Below are 20,634 nucleotides of genomic sequence, written 5' to 3'. Positions count from 1 at the left end.
GACGGTGGGGATGGTGTTCTTGGGGTCATAGGCAGCATTCCTCCTCCTCCAAACATGGCGAGTTGAGTTGATGCCAAAGAGCTCGATTTTGGTCTCATCTGACCACAACACTTTCACCCAGTTCTCCTCTGAATCATTCAGATGTTCATTGGCAAACTTCAGACGGCCCTGTACAGTGGGGAAAAAAAGTATTTAGTCAGCCACCAATTGTGCAAGTTCTCCCACTTAAAAAGATGAGAGAGGTCTGTAATTTTCATCATAGGTACACGTCAACTATGACAGACAAAATGAGAATAAAAAAAATCCAGAAAATCACATTGTAGGATTTTTTATGAATTTATTTGCAAATTATGGTGGAAAATAAGTATTTGGTCAATAACAAAAGTTTCTCAATACTTTGTTATATACCCTTTGTTGGCAATGACACAGGTCAAACGTTTTCTGTAAGTCTTCACAAGGTTTTCACACACTGTTGCTGGTATTTTGGCCCATTCCTCCATGCAGATCTCCTCTAGAGCAGTGATGTTTTGGGCCTGTCGCTGGGCAACACAGACTTTCAACTCCCCTCCAAAGATTTTCTATGGGGTTGAGATCTGAGACTGGCTAGGCCACTCCAGGACCTTGAAATGCTTCTTAAGAAGCCACTCCTTCGTTGCCCGGGCGGTGTGTTTGGGATCATTGTCATGCTGAAAGACCCAGCCACGTTTCATCTTCAATGCCCTTGCTGATGGAAGGAGGTTTTCACTCCAAATCTCACGATACATGGCCCCATTCATTCTTTCCTTTACACGGATCAGTCGTCCTGGTCCCTTTGCAGAAAAAACAGCCCCAAAGCATGATGTTTCCACCCCCATGCTTCACAGTAGGTATGGTGTTCTTTGGATACAACTCAGCATTCTTTGTCCTCCAAACACGACGAGTTGAGTTTTTACCCAAAAGTTATATTTTGGTTTCATCTGACCATATGACATTCTCCCAATCCTCTTCTGGATCATCCAAATGCACTCTAGCAAACTTCAGACGGGCCTGGACATGTACTGGCTTAAGCAGGGGGACACGTCTGGCACTGCAGGATTTGAGTCCCTGGCGGCGTAGTGTGTTACTGGTAGGCTTTGTTACTTTGGTCCCAGCTCTCTGCAGGTCATTCACTAGGTCCCCCTGTGTGGTTCTGGGATTTTTGCTCACCGTTCTTGTGATCATTTCGACCCCACGGGGTGAGATCTTGCGTGGAGCCCCAGATCGAGGGAGATTATCAGTGGTCTTGTATGTCTTCCATTTCCTAATAATTGCTCCCACAGTTGATTTCTTCAAACCAAGCTGCTTACCTATTGCAGATTCAGTCTTCTCAGCCTGGTGCAGGTCTACAATTTTGTTTCTGGTATCCTTTGACAGCTCTTTGGTCTTGGCCATAGTGGAGTTTGGAGTGTGACTGTTTGAGGTTGTGGACAGGTGTCTTTTATACTGATAACAAGTTCAAACAGGTGCCATTAATACAGGTAACGAGTGGAGGACAGAGGAGCCTCTTGAAGAAGTTGTTACAGGTCTGTGAGAGCCAGAAATCTTGCTTGTTTGTAGGTGACCAAATACTTATTTTCCACCATAATTTGCAAATAAATTCATAAAAAATCCTACAATGTGATTTTCTGGATTTTTTTTCTCAATTTGTCTGTCATAGTTGACGTGTACCTATGATGAAAATTACAGGCCTCTCTCATCTTTTTAAGTGGGAGAACTTGCACAATTGGTGGCTGACTAAATACTTTTTTTCCCCACTGTATATGTGCTTTCTTGAGCAGGGGGACCTTGCGGGCGCTGCAGGATTTCAGTCCTTTATGGTGTAGTGTGTTACCAATTGTTTTCTTGGTGACTATGGTCCCAGCTGCCTTGAGATCGTTGACAAGATCCTCCCGTGTAGTTCTGGGCTGATTCCTCACCGTTCTCATGATCATTGCAACTCCATGAGGTGAGATATTGCATAGAGCCCCAGGCCGAGGGAGATTGACAGTTATTTTGTGTTTCTTCCATTTGCGAATAATCGCACCAACTGTTATCACCTTCTCACCAAGCTGCTTGGCAATGGTCTTGTAGCACATTCCAGCCTTGTTTAGGTCTACAATCTTGTCCCTGACATCCTTGGAGAGCTCTTTGGTTTTGGCCATGGTGGAGAGTTTGGAATCTGATTGATTGCTTCTGTGTACAGGTGTCTTTTATACAGGTAACAAGCTGAGATTAGGAGCACTTCCTTTAAGAGTGTGCTCCTAATCTCAGCTGCTACCTGTATAAAAGACACCTGGGAAACCAGAAATCTTTCTGATTGAGAGAGGTCAAATACTTATTTCCCTCATTAAAATGCAAATCAATTTATTACATTTTTGACATGCGTTTTTTCTGGATTTCTTTGTTGTTATTCTGTCTCTCACTGTTCAAATAAACCTACCATTAAAATTATAGACTGATCATGTCTTTGTCAGTGGGCAAACATACAAAATCAGCAGGGGATCAATGTCAGCGTCTGGGTGCAGTGGGGAAACGGAATCAGGCGCAGGACACAGAACTGAGAGATAAATAGCTTTACTAGAATCCAAGTACCATTAAAATTATAGACTGATAATTTATTTGTCAGTGGGCAAACGTACAAAATCAGCAGGGGGATCAAATATATTTTTCCCTCACTGTATGTGTATATATATATATATATATATATATGTTTATGTATGTGTATATATATATATATATATATATATATATATATATATATATATATATATATATATATATATATATATATATATATATATACAATTTTGTGAGAAGAAAAAAAATGGGGGATTGGAAGTGATGCAGACAATTACATTGATGGAAGTTACAATCTATCTGCAATGTTAAAGCTGAAAAAAAGAATATGACAAAAAAAAGACAAAAAAAGAGGAAAAATTGAAAAATAACAAATCACTAAAGAGCAGCAGTAAAATAACAGTAGCGAGGATATATACAGGGGGTACCTGTACTGAGGTAATATGTACATGTCGCTAGAGGTAAAGTGAGTATGCATAGATAATAAACAGAGAGTAGCAGCTGCGTAAAAAGGGGGGCAATGCAAAGAGTCTGGGTAGCCATTTGATTAGCTGTTCAGGAGTCTTATGGCTTGGGGGTACAAGCTTTTAAGAATACTTTTGGACCTAGACTTGGCACTCCAGTACCTCTTGCCGTGCAGTAGCAGAGAGAACAGTCTATGACTAGTGTGGATGGAGTCTTTGGCTATTTTTAGGGCCTTCCTCTGACACCGCCTGGTATAGAGGTCCTGGATGGCAGGAAGCGTGGCCCCAGTGATGTACTTGGCCATACGCACTACCCTCTGTAGTGCCTTGCGGTCGGAGGCAGAGCAGTTGCCATACCAGGCGGTGATACAACCAGTCAGGATGCTCTCAGTGGTGCAGCTGTAGAACTTTTTGAGAATCTGAGGACCCATGCCAAATCTTTTCAGTCTCCTGAGGGGGAATAGGCTTTGTCGTGCACTCTTCACAACAAAGGAACTTGAAGCTCTAAACCTGCTCCACTACAGCCCCATCGATGAGAATGGGGCGTGCTCAGTCTTCCTTTTCCTGTAGTCCACAATAATTTCCTTTGTCTTGGTCACATTGAGGGAGAGGTTGTTATCCTGGCACCACACGGCCAGGTCTCTGACATTCTCCTTATAGGTTGTCTCATCGTTGTCGGTGATCAGGCCTGCCACTGTTGTGTCGTCTGCAATCTTAATGATGGTGTTGGAGTCGTGCTTGGCCATGCAGTCATGGGTGAATAGGGAGTACAGGAGGGGACTGAGCATGCACCTCTGAGGGGCCCCCGTGTTGAGGATCAGCGTGTCAGATGTGTTGTTACCTACCTTTAAAACCTGGGGGCGGCCCGTCAGGAAGTCCAGGATCCAGTTGCAGAGGGAGGTATTTAGTCCCAGGGTCCTTAGCTTAGTGATAAGCTTTGTGGGCACTATGGTGTTGAACGCTGAGCTGTAGTCAATGAATAGCATTCTCACATAGGTGTTCCTCTTGTCCAGGTGGGAAAGGGCAGTGTGGAGTGCAATAGAGATTGCATCATTTGTGGATCTGTTGGGGTGGTATGCAAATTGGAGCGGGTCTAGGGTTTCTGGGATAATGGTGTTGATGTGAGCCATGACCAGCCTTTCAAAGCACTTCATGGCTACAGTCGTGAGTACTATGGGTCGGTAGTTATTTAGGCAGGTTACCTTAGTGTTCTTGGGCACAGGTACTATTGTGGTCTGCTTGAAACATGTTAGTATTACAGACTCAGTCAGGGACAGGTTGAAAATGTCAGTGAAGACACTTGCCGGTTGGTCAGCGCATTCTCGGAGTACGCGTCCTGGTAATCCGTCTGGCCCTGCGGCCTTGTGAATGTTGACCCGTTTAAAGGACTTACTCACATCGGCTACAGAGAGCGTGATCACACAGCTGGAACAGCTGACGCTCTCATGCATTCTTCAGTGTTGCTTGCCTTGATGCGAGCATAGAAGTGATTTAGCTTGTCTAGTAGGCTTGTGTCACTGGGCAGCTCACGGCGTGCTTCCCTTTGTGGTCAGTAAAAGTTTAAAAGCCCTGACACATCCAACGAGCGTCGGAGCCGGTGTAGTATGATTTAATCTTATTCCTGTATTAACTCTTTGTCTGTTTGATGGTTCATCTGAGGGTATAGCGGGATTTCTTATAAGCGTCCGGGTTAGACGCTTGTGGGGACGACGTCATCAATGCACTTATTGATGAAGCCAGTGACTGATGTGGTATACTCCTCAATGCCATCGGAAGAATCCCGGAAAATATTCCAGTCTGTGCTAGCAAAACAGTCCCGTACTTAGCATCTGCGTCATCTGACCACTTCTGTATTGAGCGAGTCACTGGTACTTCCTGCTTCAGTTTTTGCTTGTAGGCAGGAATCAGGAGGATGGAATTATGGTCAGATTTGCCAAATGGAGGGCGAGGGAGAGCTTTGTACGTGTCTCTGTGTGTGGAGTAAAGGTGGTCTAGAGTTTTTTTCCTCTGGTTGCACAATTACGATGCTGGTAGAAATTAAGTAAAACGGATTTAAGTTTCCCTGCATTAAAGTCCCCGGCCACTAGGAGCGCTACATCTGGATGAGCATTTTCTTGTTTGCTTATGGCCTTCTACAGCTCGTTGAGTGCGGTCTTAATGCCAGCATCGGTTTGTGGTGGTAAATAGACAGCTACAAAAAATATAGATGAAAACTCTCTTAGTAAATAGTGTGGTCCACAGCTTATCATGAGATACTCTACCTCAGGCGAGCAAAACCTCGAGACTTAAAAATAGATTTTGTGCACCAGCTGTTATTTACAAATATATACAGACCGCCAACCCTTATCTTACCGGAGGCAGCTGTTCTATCTTGTCGATGCACCAAAAACCCCGCCAGCTGTATGTTATCCATGTCGTCGTTCAGCCACGACTCGGTGAAACATAAGATATTACAGTTTTTAATGTCCCACTGGAAGGATATTCTTGATCGAAGCTCATCCATTTTATTATCTAATAAAATTGTACATTGGCTAGTAGGACCGATGGTAGAGGCAGATTACCCACTCGCCGTCGGATCCTTACAAGGCACCCCGACCTACGTCCCCGATATCTCCGTCTCTTCTTCATGCGAATGACGTGGATTTGGGCCTTGTCGGGTGTCTGAAGTAAATCCTTCGCGTCCGACTCGTTAAAGAAAAAATATTTGTCCAGTACGAGGTGAGTAATCGCTGTCCTGATATCCAGAAGCTCTTTCGGTCATAAGAGACGGTGGCAGAAACATTATGTACAAATAAGTTACAAATAACGCGAAAAAACACACAATAGCACAATTGATTAGGAGCTCGTAAAACAGCAGCCATCTCCTCCGGCGCCATTATATCAAAGTGGCGTTGCAGTTCTTGACACAGTCAAACCGGTGTGCCTGGCACCTACTACCATAGGGGTGCCATGTAGCCTAGAGGTTAAGAGAGTTGGAGTCAGTAACTGATTGGTCGCTGGTTCGACTCCCCAAGCCGACGTGAAAAATCTATCGATGTGCCCTTGAGCAAGGCACTTAACTCTAATTGCTCCCGAAGTCACTTCAGATGAGATTCTGCTAAATGATTCAAATATAAATACCCCGTTCAAAGGCACTTCAATCTTTTGTCTTGCCCATTCACCCTCTGAATGGCACATATACACAATCCATGTCTTGGTTGTCTCAAGGCTAAAAAATCCTTCTTTAACCTGTCTCCTCCCTTTCAACTACACTGATAGAAGTGGATTTAACAAGTGACATCAATAAAGGATCATATCTTTCACCTGGATTCACCTGGTCAGTCTATGTCATGGAAAGAGCAGGTGTTCCTAATGTCTTGTACACTCAGTGTATACCAAGTATGAAATTCACAGCACATTCGTTTCTCCTTTTAAAAGAAAAATGAGCATTTGCTGTTTATGACTTGGGTGCTCCACATCATTTTTATATTCTTTAGTCACTAGATTCATTGTTCAGAATTAGAGAGCTATACAGTTTCATAAATAGAGTTGCAACTGGGAGGATATTGAATAATTGCCCAGAGAATTTGTCAACCTGTGTACCTTACACTTATCAAGGAGAGTCATATTTTTCCGACAGTACAAACATACAGAATAGAGAAAATACATAAAATTCTATGCATCTCCATTTGTCTTCATAGTGATGAAAGCAAGGAGTGATTCACTCAATTCTGGAAGTGGTAATTAAATGTGGGGAAAAGCTGAGAGCAACACTAAAGCATTAAAATTGCATTAAAATGTTTGTTTTTTTCCCACTGATATAAATAACGTATTAAATATGTTAGGTTTAGTTTTTTGATATTACAAGGCCTTGTTGTCTTCTTCATTTGATTTCCCAAGTACTAACTTTTTGAGTGTGTGGGTGAGTATGTGTATATTGTTTCCTTTTACTTCAACACAAGATTATATTACTGGAGAGAACAAAGTAGAACAGAAGATAAGAGAAGCTGAAAGCCAAACCTCTGACACAGGGTGGACAGGTGAAGTGGGCTGCAGATGTCTTAAAGAAGAAGCGTGAATAGACAACACGTTGGTGACGTCTGTCAATGTATTGTTTTAGTCTTCTGCATCTTCAGTTTCCTCCCTGAACCATCTCTCATTCGCTGAATGTGTGACCAGCTGCTGATTACACAAGGCACCCTGCCCACTCCTTGACCCCTCAGGAAAGATTTCACCAAATAAAAGTGGGGAAAAACGTGAAACTTGAACTTCATGCATGTCGTAGGCATGAAGACGGCAAATACAACACCTTCCCCTGTGTTTCGCTTTATCATAGAGAGGCTATGCTGTTATATTATTTTTCCCAGAAATGCTGGTTTATAGACTGTTACTGTAAAGATTCATGGGACTTTGTGGGGAAAGTTAAGCTGCTAAACTGTAAATGTACAATATACATACAGTGCCTTCAGAAAGTATTCACACCCCTTGACCTTTTCCACATGTTGTTGCTTTACAGCCTGTATTCAAAATGGATTAAATGTAGTTTATTTTGTCACTGGCCTACACACAAAACCCCATAATGTCCAAGTGGAATTATGTTTTTAAATTTGTTTACAAATTAATTAAAAAATGAAAAGCTGAAATGTCTTGAGTCAGTAAGTATTCAACCCCTTTGTTATGGCAAGCCTAAATACGTCCAGGAGTAAAACTGTGCTTAACAAGCCACATAATAAGTTGCATGCACTCTTTGTGCAATAATAGTGTCTAACATGATTTTTTAATGACTACCTCATCTCTGTAACCTACACATACAATTATCTGTAAGGTACCTCAATCGAGCAGTGAATTTCAAACACAGATTCAACCACAAAGACCATTGAGGTTTCCAATGCCTCGCAAAGAAGGGCACCTACTGGTAGACCGTTAAAAAAAAGCAGACATTGAATATCCCTTTGAGCATGCTGAAGTTATTAATTACACTTTGGATGGTGTATCAATACACCCAGTCACTACAAAGATACAGGCGTCCTTCCTAACTCAGTTGCTGGAGAGGAAGGAAACCGCTCAGGGATTTGGCCAATGGCTACAGAGTTTAATGGCTGTGATAGGTGAAAACTGAGGATGGATCAACAACATTGTAGTTACTCCACAATACTAACATTATTGACAGAGTGAAAAGAAAGAAGCCTGTACAGAATACAAATATTCCAAAACATGCATCCTGTTTGCAACAAGGCACTCAAGTAATACTGTTGTGGCAAAAAATTGTTGTGGCAAAAAATTGTGTCAAAGCAATTAACTTGTTGTCTTGAATGCAAAGTGCATGTTTGGGGTAAATCCAATACAGAAAACTGGTTCAGTCTCCTTTCCACCGGACACTGGGAGAGTAATTCACCTTTCAGCAGGACAATAACCTAAAATACAAGGCCAAATCTACATTGGAGTTGCTTAACAAGAAGACAGTAAACGTTCCTGAGTGGCCAAGTCACAGTTTGACTTAAATCTGCTTGATAATGCATGGCAAGACCTGAAAATTGTTGTCTAACAATGATCAACAACCAATTTGACAGAGTTCGAATAATTCTGAAAATAATAATGTGCAAATGTTGTACCCTCCAGGTGTGGAAAGATCTTAAAGATTTACCCAGAAAGACTCACAGCTGTTATAACTGACAAAGGTTATTCTAACCTGTATTGAATCAGGGGGTTGAATACTTATCCAATCAAGATATATTAGTTTTTTATTTTTCATACATGTTTGACAAATGTTAGATTTTTTTCCCCACTTTGACATTACAAGGTATTTCATGTAGATTGTTGACAAAAAATGACAATTAAATCCATTTTAATCCCACTTTCTAACACAACAAAATTAGGAAAAGGTCAAGGGGTGTGAATACTGTACTTTCTGAATGCACTGTACATGCACTGTAAATGGAAGGCTGCAAGCTGATCATGAAGATGAAAATTATTTTCTATAGATATTAAGCCTCTAAAAAACTAAGAAAATGACGTAATTCATAGGACTGTCAGTTAATCAGTTAACTCAAGTTAACCTCTATGGGATCGGTGTCCCGTATACGGGGCGGTTGAGCTAACGTGCGCTAATGTGATTAGCATGACTGTTGTAAGTAACAGCAAACTTTCCAGGACATAGACAGGTCTTATATGGGCAGAATGCTTAAATTCTTGTTAATCTAACTGCACAGTCCAATTTACAATTGCTATTACAGTAAAGAAATACCATGCTATTGTTTGAGGAGAGTGCACAACAACAAAACACGGATCACGGCAACTGGTTTGATATATTCACCTCTGAAGGTAAATAATGTACTTACATTCAGTAATCTTGCTCTGATTTGTCATCCTCAGGGTCCCAGAGATAAAATGTAGCATAGTTTTGTTTGATAAAATCCATTTTTATATTCAAATGTAGGAACTGGGTTCTACAGTTAGAAGCCCTGCTGTCTCTCGCTCAACACCCACCCCGCCCGGCCATCTAGATGTGTGAAAGTTAGTGTATAAGCTAATGATCCATCATGTATGACATTCCTGGGAGTGTGTAAACTTACATTTTGTATTACCATATGATTTTTGTATGTTCTCTATAGTTATGTACTTGAAAATGTATCAATTGACCAATTCAGCACATTTGGGCAGACTTGATACAAAATAGTCCAGTATTGCAATGCTTCACTGGATCAATCTGAAACTTTGCACACACACTGCTAGTGGCCAAAATCTAAATTGTGCCTAAACTGTAATATTATATTGTGGCCCTTCTCTTGCATTTCAAAGATGATGGAACAAAAACAATTATTGACAACACATGTTTTTTTGTTTGTATTATCTTTTACCAGATCTAATGTGTTATATTGTCCTACATTAATTTCACATTTCCACAAACTTCAAAGTGTTTCCTTCAAATGGTATCAACAATATGCATATCCTTGCTTCAGGTCCTGAGCTACAGGCAGTTAGATTTGGGTATACCATTTCAAGTGAAGATAGAAAAAAAGGGTCTGATCCTTAAGAGGTGAACATATTGTAATTTGTGTGCACAATTATTATTTTTAAAGCTGTAAGCATTCAACATACACTGTAAACATCCCAAATACATAATGTATACGGCTAAAAACAACAATGCAATGTTTAAACAAGTTGACAGTGAGGTAACAGAAAGTGTGCTTTCTCAATTTACTAAAACTTTCTCACAGTTTCTTCAGAAAACATCAAGACATCTATGTTCTTGTAATGTTTTTATAAGAACAATCTTAAATTACAGCTTATCAAATCAAATCCAAATGTATTTGCCACATGCACTGAATACAACATGTGTAGACCTTACAGTGAAATGCTTACTTACAAGCCCTTAACCAACAATGCATTTTTAAGAAAAATAAGTGTTAAGTAAAGAATAGATGAGTAAAAAATAATTAAAGACCAGCAGTAAAATAAAATATCAGTAGGGAGGCTATATACAGGGGGTACCGGTACAGAGTCAATGTGTGGGGGCACAGGTTAGTCAAGGTAATTTAGGTTTTATGTACAGATGAAGTCGGAAGTTTACATACACCTTAGCCAAATATAATTTTAAACTGAGTTTTTCACAATTCCTGACATTTAATCCTAGTAAAAATTACCTGTTTTAGGTCAGTTAGGATCACCACTTTATTTTAAGAATGTGAAATGTCAGAATAATAGTAGAGAGAACTACTTATTTCAGCTTTTATTTCTTTCATCACATTCCTGTGGGTCAGAAGTTTACATTCACTCAATTAGTATTTGGTAGCATTGCCTTTAAATTGTTTAACTTGGGTCAAACATTTCGGGTAGCCTTCCACAAGCTTCCCACAATAAGTTGGGTGAATTTTGGCCCATTCCTCCTGACAGAGCTGGTGTAACTGAGTCAGATTTGTAGGCCTCCTTGCTCGCACACATTTTTTCAGTTCTGCCTACACATTTTCTAGAGGATTGAGGTCAGGGCTTTGTGATGGCCACTCCAATACCTTGACTTTGTTGTCCTTAAGCCATTTTGCCACAACTTTGGAAGTATGCTTGGGGTCATTGTCCATTTGGAAGACCCATTTGCGATCAAGCTTTAACTTCCTGACTGATGTCTTGAGATGTTGCTTCAATATATCCACATAATTTTCCTTCCTCATGATGCCATCTATTTTGTGAAGTGCACCAGTCCCTCCTGCAGCAAAGCACTCCCACAGCATGATGCTGCCACCCCCGTGCTACACGGTTGGGATAGTGTTCTTCGGCTTGCAAGATACCCCCTTTTTCCTCCAAATATAACGATGGTCATTATGGCCAAACAGTTATATAATTTTTTCATCAGACCAGAGGACATTTCTCCAAAAAGTACGATCTTTGTCCCCATGTGCAGTTGCAAATCATAGTCTGGCTTTTTTATGGCGGTTTTGGAGCAGTGGCTTCTTCCTTGCTGAGCGGCCTTTCAGGTTATGTCGATATAGGACTCGTTTTACTGTGGATAAGGATACTTTTGTACCTGTTTCCTCCAGCATCTTCACAAGGTCCTTTGCTGTTGTTCTAGGATTGATTTGCACTTTTCACACCAAAGTACGTTAATCTCTAGGAGACAGAATGCGTCTCCTTCCTGAGCGGTATGATGGCTGCGTGGTCCCATTGTGTTTATACTTGCGTACTATTGTTTGTACAGATGAAAGTGGTACCTTCAGGTGTTTGGAAATTGCTCCCAAGGATGAACCAGACATGTGGAGGTCTACAATTGTTTTTCGGAGGTCTTGGCTGATTTCTTTTGATTTTCCCATGATGTCAAGCAAAGAGGTACTGCGTTTGAAGGTAGGCCTTGAAATACATCCACAGGTACACCTCCAATTGACTCAAATTATGTCAATTAGCCTATCAGAAGCTTCTAAAGCCATGACATATTTTTCTGTCAACTTTGTTTATGTAAACTTCTGACCCATTGGAATTATGAATTATTGAAATAATCTGTCTGTAAACAATTGTTGGAAAAATTACTTGTGTCATGCACAAAGTAGATGTCCTAACTGACTTGCCAAAACTATAGTTTGTTAACTAGAAATTTGTGGAGTGGTTGAAAAATGATGAATCCTCTGACAATGCCTAGTATAGAGGTCCTGGATGACAGGAAGCATGGCCCCAGTGATGTACTGGGCCATACGCACTACCCTCCGTAGTGCCTTGTGGTCGGAGGCAGAGCAATTGCCATACCAGGCAGTGATACAACCAGTCAGGATGCTCTCGATGGTGCAGCTGTAGAACACAACCTGTTCCACTACAGCCCTGTCGATGAGAATGGGGGCGTGCTCAGTCCTCTTTTTTTCCCTGTAGTCCACAATCATCTCCTTTGTCTTGATCACGTTGAGGGAGAGGTTGTTATCCTGGCACCACATGGCCAGGTCTCTGACCTCCTCCCTATAGGCTGTCTCATCGTTGTCTGTGATCAGGCCTGCCACTGTTGTGTCGTCGGCAAACTTAATGATGGTGTTGGAGTCGTGCTTGGCCATGCAGTCATGGGTGAACAGGGAGTACAGGAGTGGACTGAGCACGCACCCCTGCGGGGCCCCCGTGTTGAGGATCAGCGTGGCAGATGTGTTGTTACCTACCCTTACCACCTTGGGGTGGCCCGTCAGGAAGTTCAGGATCCAGTTGCAGAGGGAGGTGTTTAGTCCCAGGGTCCTTAGCTTAGTGATGAGCTTTGAGGGCACTATGGTGTTGAACACTGAGTTGTAGTCAATGAATAGCATTCTCACGTAGGTGTTCCTCTTTTCCAGGTTCCAGGAGGGCATAGCGGGATTTCTTATAAGGGTCCGGGTTAGAGTGTCACTCCTTGAAAGCGGCAGCTCTACCCTTTGGCTCAGTGTGGATGTTGCCTGTAATCCATGGCTTCTGGTTGGGGTGTGTACGTACGGTCACTGTGGGGATGACAGCAAATTCAGAATTTGTTATTAGTCGTGATTTTTTATCGTTTGACAGCCCTAGTAATTCATAATGAAATGTTATAAAGAAATTATATTAAATCCTGAGAAAATGTTATCTATTTTCTACCCAATTTCGTGATAGGCGAAGGTCGAGTCATGCATCCTCCGAAACATGACCCGCCAAACCGCACTTCTTAACACCCGCCTGCTTAACCCAGAAGCCAGCCGCACCAATGTGTCAGAAGAAACACAACCTGCAGGTGCCCGGCCCACCACAAGGAGCCCCTAGATCACGATGAGCCAAGTAAAGCTGCCCCAGCCAAGCCCTCCTCTAACCCTGACGACACTGGGCCAATTGTGCGCCACCCTATGGGACTCCCGGTCACAGCCGGTTGGGACACAGCCTGGGATCAAACCCGGGTCTGTAGTGACGCCTGAAGCACTGTGATGCAGTGTCTTAGACCACTGCTCCACTCGGGAGGCCCAGAAATTGTATCTCTTAATAAATGTGTATCTACATTTGAATAGCTTTAGAAAATGATATCTCTAACTAAATGTATGTCTACATTTGAATACGTTTATTTTTTGTGCCCTTTCAATATTTGGTGATGCAGTTAATTTCATAAAACAAACCTCTTAAAAATCAAAAACAGCGTCTTTCTCTCCCACTCTTTCTAAGATCAGAGAAATTGGTTCCACTGAAATGTGCATGATGCCAACTAAGGGGGTTTCATTTTCCAATCGACAGATAGGACACATCACTTATAATTCTCAGATTGGATTAACACATTTAATGGTGTAGGTTTGGGGACCGTAATATGTAGGACACTCAGTAATCAGAGACAAAATTGCAATATGCCGGATTTAATGAAGTGCTACGCCCACCTACCCTGGCTTCATTTCAAAGGGGATTAGTTTTATGAAGAATTATCCCCGCTCTAAATGTGTGCTGCCAATGACAACCAAACAGAGAGTTATTACTGTAAGATGGGCAGCTCTGGCTGCTGGGGGAGACTGACTGGTTCTTACCAGGGTTTCTTCACCAGAATAGAAAACAGATATATCCAGGTTTAAAGTTTTCAGACACCATCTCATTTACCATAATATCTAGTACACAATAAATTGATGTATTATGATGTATCATCAGGCATATGGGATAATTTTGAAGGAATCTCTCAACAATGGTCAACAGTGAACAAATAGACCAGGCAAAGTCTCTGAAACAGGTAAGGTCCTCTCTCATCTGAATATAATCCATAGTGAACAGAGTATGTTGGATGGGTAAGAACATATCCCCTTACCAAAAACCTACGTAAGACCCCTTCATCCTTTTGCCAAATTCATGGCCTGTTGAATCCATATAAAGGTCCTTGGTCCCATCAAATATGCTAGTAGAAAAACCACTGCCCTGACAGAATGAACATGATTCAAGGTACTTTATACCCCCTTCAGAGAGAATGTAGGATATGATCAATAATAATATGATCAATTTAATAAAATGACTAGAAAGATATTGGACGTATCCTTTTGCTTGCAGTAGGTCTTTTGCTAGTAGTGCAATTAGAGAAAAGAACTATAGCCATTGCTGGCTAATTGTATAGCTATATTGGTTCTGGGTATTTTTAATCTGTGTGTGTATGTGTTTGTGTGTGTCTCTACTCAGTCTTGCAGGGTGTTGTGTGGACAGTGCTACTCTGGCCCTGTCTGCTCTCCTTGGGTGTCCCTCTGGAGTGTAAGGATGAGCAGGGCAGCATCACACGCTGTGCCTCCATCTCCAAGGAGAAACTACTGGACCGGGTCATCCAACACGCCGAGCTCATCTACCGTGTCTCTGAGGAGTCCTGCACTCTGTTTGTGAGTACCACACAACTCCTTCGTTCTTCCGACATTTCCAACGTACCTCCTCTAACAGTACCCATTGAAGAAATGTGTTCATTCATATCTGTGTGCATTATATGTGCCCTGTGTTTTGGGGAAGTCCTATGGAAATGCTGTATATACCCTACCAATCCCTTTGCTATATGCTCCACCAATATAACCAGCACCTTGTAGCTTCAAAGTAGTTTCCCAACTCTCCTCAGGCAAATAATGATTTATGGACGGTATAGAATCAAGACCATACTGATAATGTTGTACTGTGCTGTGCATTCATATTGTGGTTTTCAGTAGCAGGAAAGCCCATACGGTTCCCTTCCATACTGAGAGTAGGGAACCAGCATCGGCTTTGAAATGGAAACATCATGTATCTTCTCGTTATTGGGAAGACACTGCATGAGGCCAACAGATGAGAACACGTTGAAGAACAAAACACCAGCCGCTCTGCTTGTAGCTCAGTTGACAGACGGCTCGTCTCTATTGGCTGGGGTTAGCCGAGCATGAGTCAGTGTTTATCTGCCATGTTGTTCCTTGTTCCCTGTCTGTTTGATACATAGGAGGAGATGTTTGTCCCTTTCCCCATGCGCTCCCAGAGGAACCAGGCAGGATACACGTGTGCCACCAAAGCCTTCGCCATCCCAGGCTCCAAGAGCGAAATCCAGCAGATCTCGGTAAGCAGAAGGGAGCTGGACGCTCCACTGTTTTCTCTCTCTCTCTCTCTCTCTCTCTCTCTCTCTCTCTCTCTCTCTCTCTCTCTCTCTCTCTCTCTCTCTCTCTCTCTCTCTCTCTCTCTTCTATGTGTTTATTTGGGCTTTTGTCTTCATTTCTGCCAATAGAAATGTCTTCCTTCAATGATTGTGTGTATGATTGTGGAACTCCACACACACACACACACACACACACACACACACACACACACACACACACACACACACACACACATACACACACGCCTGTGTGTGTAGCCCCAAAACACAAAACAGCATTGGTGGTGTATAGAAACAACTTGTCGCTTAACGTATGAGTGAGTCTTCTGTCTCTGTAGTGCCATTTTCTGTGGTAGATTGTTTTGGCCGATTGAACATAAGTTAGGCCTAATTATTCATGAGAAGTCTTGAAAATGTCCCTTGCTACCACCATTATTATTATTATTATTATTATTATTATTATTATTATTATTATTATTATTATTAATATTATTAATGTATATACACTACTGTTCAAAAGTTTTGGGTCACTTAGAAATGTCCTTGTTTTCGAAAGAAAAACAATTTATTTGTCCATTAAAAGAACATCAAATTGATCCGAAATACAGTGTAGACATTGTTAATGTTGTAAATGGCTATTGTAGCTGGAAACAGCAGATTTTTTATGGAATAGCTACATAGGCATACAGAGGCCCATTATCAGCAAACATCAGTCCTGTGTTCCTGTGCACGTTGTGTTTGCTCATTAGAAAACCCTTTTGGAATTATTTTAGCACAGCTGAAATCTGTTGTGCTGATTAAAGAAGCAATACAACTGGCCTTCTTGATACTAGTTGAGTATCTGGAGCATCAGCAATTGTGGGTTCGATTACAGGCTCAAAATGGCCAGAAACAAATAACTTTCTTCTGAACTCGTCAGTCTATTCTTGTTCTGAAAAATGAAGGCTATTCCATGTGAGAAATTGCCAAGAAACTGAAGATCTCATACAACGCGGTGTACAACTCCCTTCACAGAACAGCGCAAACTGGCATATTAAGAAAAACATACACATTCATCAACATAGAGGTCTCCGATCATTACTCTGAACTGACCAGGGGGGGCCAGAACATCTAATTGCAGAGAGCTCTGTAAGCTGTTCCACATAAAGAAAATAAAAAAAACTAAAAGCAGCTTTACCCAACTCTGTGGAGACCGAAAGGGCCTCCAGTGTTATCCAAGACTGAGACCAGATTTGGTCATTTGTAAGTCTAAATTGAAATAATGATGACAGATACATAGGAAGTTTCTGCATTAGTGCTTTGTAGATAAACACAAGAAAATGCTGCTCTCTCCTTACGTACGAAGAGGCCCAACCCACTTTTTGAAAGAAAACACAAAGGTGAGTTCTATAACCATCACCAGTAACAATGGAAAACAGCATCTAAGTGTAGATGCTGCTGCATGCATATAGATAATATCCCTATAATCTAAAATAGACATAAAAATTACCTGGACAATTTCCTTCCTATTAACAAAAGTCATAGATGCTTTGTTTCTGTAAAAGAAACCAACTTTGAACTTCAACTTCTTCACCAGCAGTGACATATTTTTTAAATGACAGTTTGTCATCAAGCCAGATTAGATTCAATAGTTACCTCTGCAGTGCTTCAACATCAGACTTCAAATGTGAAAAGACTTGGCCAACCAATGGAGCAATGAAATACAACACTGTATCATCTGCATACAAATTAATATAGTGTCTTCGGAAAGTATTCAGACCCGTTGACATTTTCCACATTTTGTTACGTTACAGCCTTATTCTAAAATTGATTAAACATAATACCCCATAATGACAAAGTAAAAACAGGTTTTTAGATTTTTTTTATGCAAATGTGTAAAATAAAATAAAACGTAAATATTACATTTACATAAATATTCAGATCCTTTATTCAGTACTTTGTTGAAGCACCTTTGGCAGTTATTACAACCTTGAATCTTCTTGGGTATGACACTACAAGCTTGGCACACCTGTATTTGGGGAGTTTCTCCCATTCTTCTCTGCAGATCCTCTCAAGCTTTGTCAGGTTGGATAGGGACCGTTGCTGCACAGCTATTTTCAGGTCTCTCCAGAGATGTTAGATCGGGTTCAAGTCCGGGCTCTGGCTGGGCCACTCAAGGACATTCAGAGACTTGTCCCCAAGCCACTCCTGCGTTGTCTTGGCTGGGTGCTTAGGGTCGTTGTCCTGTTGGAAGGTGAACCTTCGCCCCCAGTCTGAGGTCCTGAGTGCTCTGGAGCAGGATTTCATCAAGGACCTCTCTGTACATCCCAACAGCATGATGCTGCCACCACCATGCTTCACCGTAAGGATGGTCCCAGGTTTCCTCCAGACGTGACGCTTGGCATTCAGGCGAAATAGTTCAATCTTGATTTCATCAGACCAGAGAATCTTGTTTCTCATGGTTTGAGAGTCTTTAGGTGCCTTTTGGCAAACTCCAAGTGGGCTGTCATGTGCCTTTTACTGAGGAGAGGCTTCCGTCTGGCCACTCTACCATAAAGGTCTGATTGGTGGAGTGCTGCAGAGATGGTTGTCCTTCTGGAAGGTTATCCCACCTCCACAGAGAAACTCTAGAGCTCTGTCAGAGTGACCATCAGCTTCTTGGTCACATCCCTGACCAAGGCCCTTTCTCCACCGATTGCTCAGTTTGGCTGGGTGGCCAGCTCAAGGAAAAGTCTTGGTGGTTCCAAACATTGTCCATTTAAGAATGATGGAGGCCACTGTGTTCTTGGGGACCTACAATGCTGCAGAAATGTTTTGGTATCCTTCCCCAGATCTGTGCCTCAACATAATCCTGTCTTGGAGCTCTACGGACAATTCCTTCGACCTCGTGGCTTGGTTTTTGCCACTGTGGGACCTTATATAGACGGGTGTGTGCCTTTCCAAATCATGTCCAATCAATTGAATTTACCACAGGTGGACTCCAATCAAGTTGTAGAAACATCTCAAGGATGATCAATGGAAACAGGATGCACCTGAGCTCAATTTCGAATCTCATAGTAAAGGGGTTGAATACTTATGTAAATACATATTTTTCTAAAATATGTATTTAATACATTTGCGAAATTTTCTACAAACCTGTTTTTGCTTTGTCATTATGGGGTATTGTGTGTAGATTGCTGAGGATTTGTATTTATTTAATCCATTGAAGAATAAGGCTGTAACGTAGCAAAATGTGGAAAAAGTCAAGGGGTTTGAATACTTTCCGAAGACACTGTATATAAACGTCCAGGTCGGAAGATTTGGCTTGCTCAAACATGCATCTCTATAATTATTATTCTACAATGTACAAATGGCAAGGGCAATGCTGTGAGTTTGAAGCATTGAGACGATAATTGTTCCCTCCTGAAACTGCTAGCTGAATACCAGATCCCCTTCAGCTAATTTCTGACCTCACATTCTACACTGAATGACAACAAGTTTAACTGAGTACAGAAAATCCCTTTCCTTGTACTTTTAACACTTGTTTCTGTCAGATATATCAGTGACTTTACTGTTGAAGATATTGCCTCTGTGCCTCTGTGATTTGAGGGTCATTATTTTTAGCTTAATAGTTACATGACTATACTAAAACTGCACAATAGCACAAATTCAAATCAATCCTTTCTAATATACAGTACTGTTCAATACACAATAGTCACAATACTCAAACTGTACTCCTTAACATAAACTGTGTTGTGCAGGACAAGTGGCTCCTCCACTCTGTCCTAATGCTGGTCAAGTCCTGGATTGAGCCATTGGTGTACCTGCAAACCACCTTAGATCGCTATGACGACGCCCCCGACACTCTACTCAACAAGACCAAATGGGTGTCAGAAAAACTCCTTAGTTTGGAGCAAGGAGTGGTGGTCCTCATCAGGAAGGTACTTCAGCATCAGCAGTTACTCTAATAATTGTAGCTTTTAGGCATTTTCTCCTTTAGCCCAATGCATTTTCACACAATGCAAATCCATTAGCACTCATTTGCTCACATCTCTTTCTCCTCTATGTATGCCTAATTTCCTTGACTTCACCTCTCTCTCTCTCTCTCTCTCTCTCTCTCTCTCTCTCTCTCTCTCTCTCTCTCTCTCTCTCTCTCTCTCTCTCTCTCTCTCTCTCTCTCTCTCTCTCTCCCCATCCCCCTGTCTACTCTGTCCTGTCCTTCCTGTTTACTATAGATGCTGGATGACGATATGCTGACCACCTCCTACTACGAGCAGGTTGTGGCTCCGTATGACCTGCAGCCTGAGGTGCTGGAGTCAGTTCTGAGGGACTACACTCTCCTCAGCTGCTTCAAGAAGGACGCCCACAAGATGGAGACCTTCCTCAAGCTCCTCAAGTGTCGCCAGACTGACAAATACAGCTGTTTCCATTACTAGAGAACAACTATTCCCACCCCATTCAAACCCCTACTATTGTATGGACTTAACAAGACACTACCCCCCATAATGAGGCTAGCGTTAAAAAAACATCCTCCCTGCTTCTGGTGCCCCCACATTTGCCATAAACACATAGTGAGGTCGACTGATATAACCACTGCCTTAGGGTGTCTAACCTCGTGCCTGGTTCAATACAGAATGTTAGCAACTGACTGTTTCCAAACATTTTCGTACGTGCACCACTAAGTAGGTGTAATGGTTTGCCACTTTTTTAGAAAAGCTGCATTTGATATTTTCCTCTATATTTTTTTTACCTGGCAAGATTATTTGCATCTTGCTATGTAAAAAAAATAAAAATAAGCCATATTTTGCGATTTATTTCAATTTCCTTTGTTCTTTAGTGGAGTTTGTGTTCCTCCCTGGTTCTGCACTGTTTTGATTATTTCTGTGGCCCCTTGTGTATTCGGAGACATTCTGTTCTTCTTGTTGAGCTGGCTTGACCTCTGCATTAGTGAAATGAAACACACTCGGTAGGAGACGGGACTCAAAGGAAGAGCAGACGCTACAGACAAAGAGAAGGTCTGGAGATATTCTGACAGGGAGAGAAGAGATAAGAAAAATGTTTGTAGGACAGGATATGAATTAGCATTATTTTTAATTATTCCCATACCAGATTGTGTTTATCTCAAAATTACACAGAGGT

General features: G+C 41.7%; 1 protein-coding gene across 1 annotated transcript; it reads left to right on the top strand.

Moving 5' to 3' along the window:
- Positions 1 to 14,371: 14,371 nt before the first annotated feature.
- On the top strand, positions 14,372 to 19,931 carry LOC121567031 (somatolactin). Its single transcript, XM_041876970.1, has 5 exons — positions 14,372 to 14,387; positions 14,619 to 14,809; positions 15,388 to 15,501; positions 19,257 to 19,436; positions 19,731 to 19,931. Exons 1-5 carry the CDS (start codon positions 14,372 to 14,374, stop codon positions 19,929 to 19,931), a joined length of 702 nt encoding a protein of 233 aa, XP_041732904.1.
- The last annotated feature ends 703 nt before the right edge of the window (positions 19,932 to 20,634 follow it).

This window comes from Coregonus clupeaformis, chromosome 5 (assembly GCF_020615455.1).
Source record: "Coregonus clupeaformis isolate EN_2021a chromosome 5, ASM2061545v1, whole genome shotgun sequence".
Lineage (NCBI taxonomy): Eukaryota > Metazoa > Chordata > Actinopteri > Salmoniformes > Salmonidae > Coregonus > Coregonus clupeaformis.
This window is presented reverse-complemented; position numbering and strand designations above follow the sequence as displayed.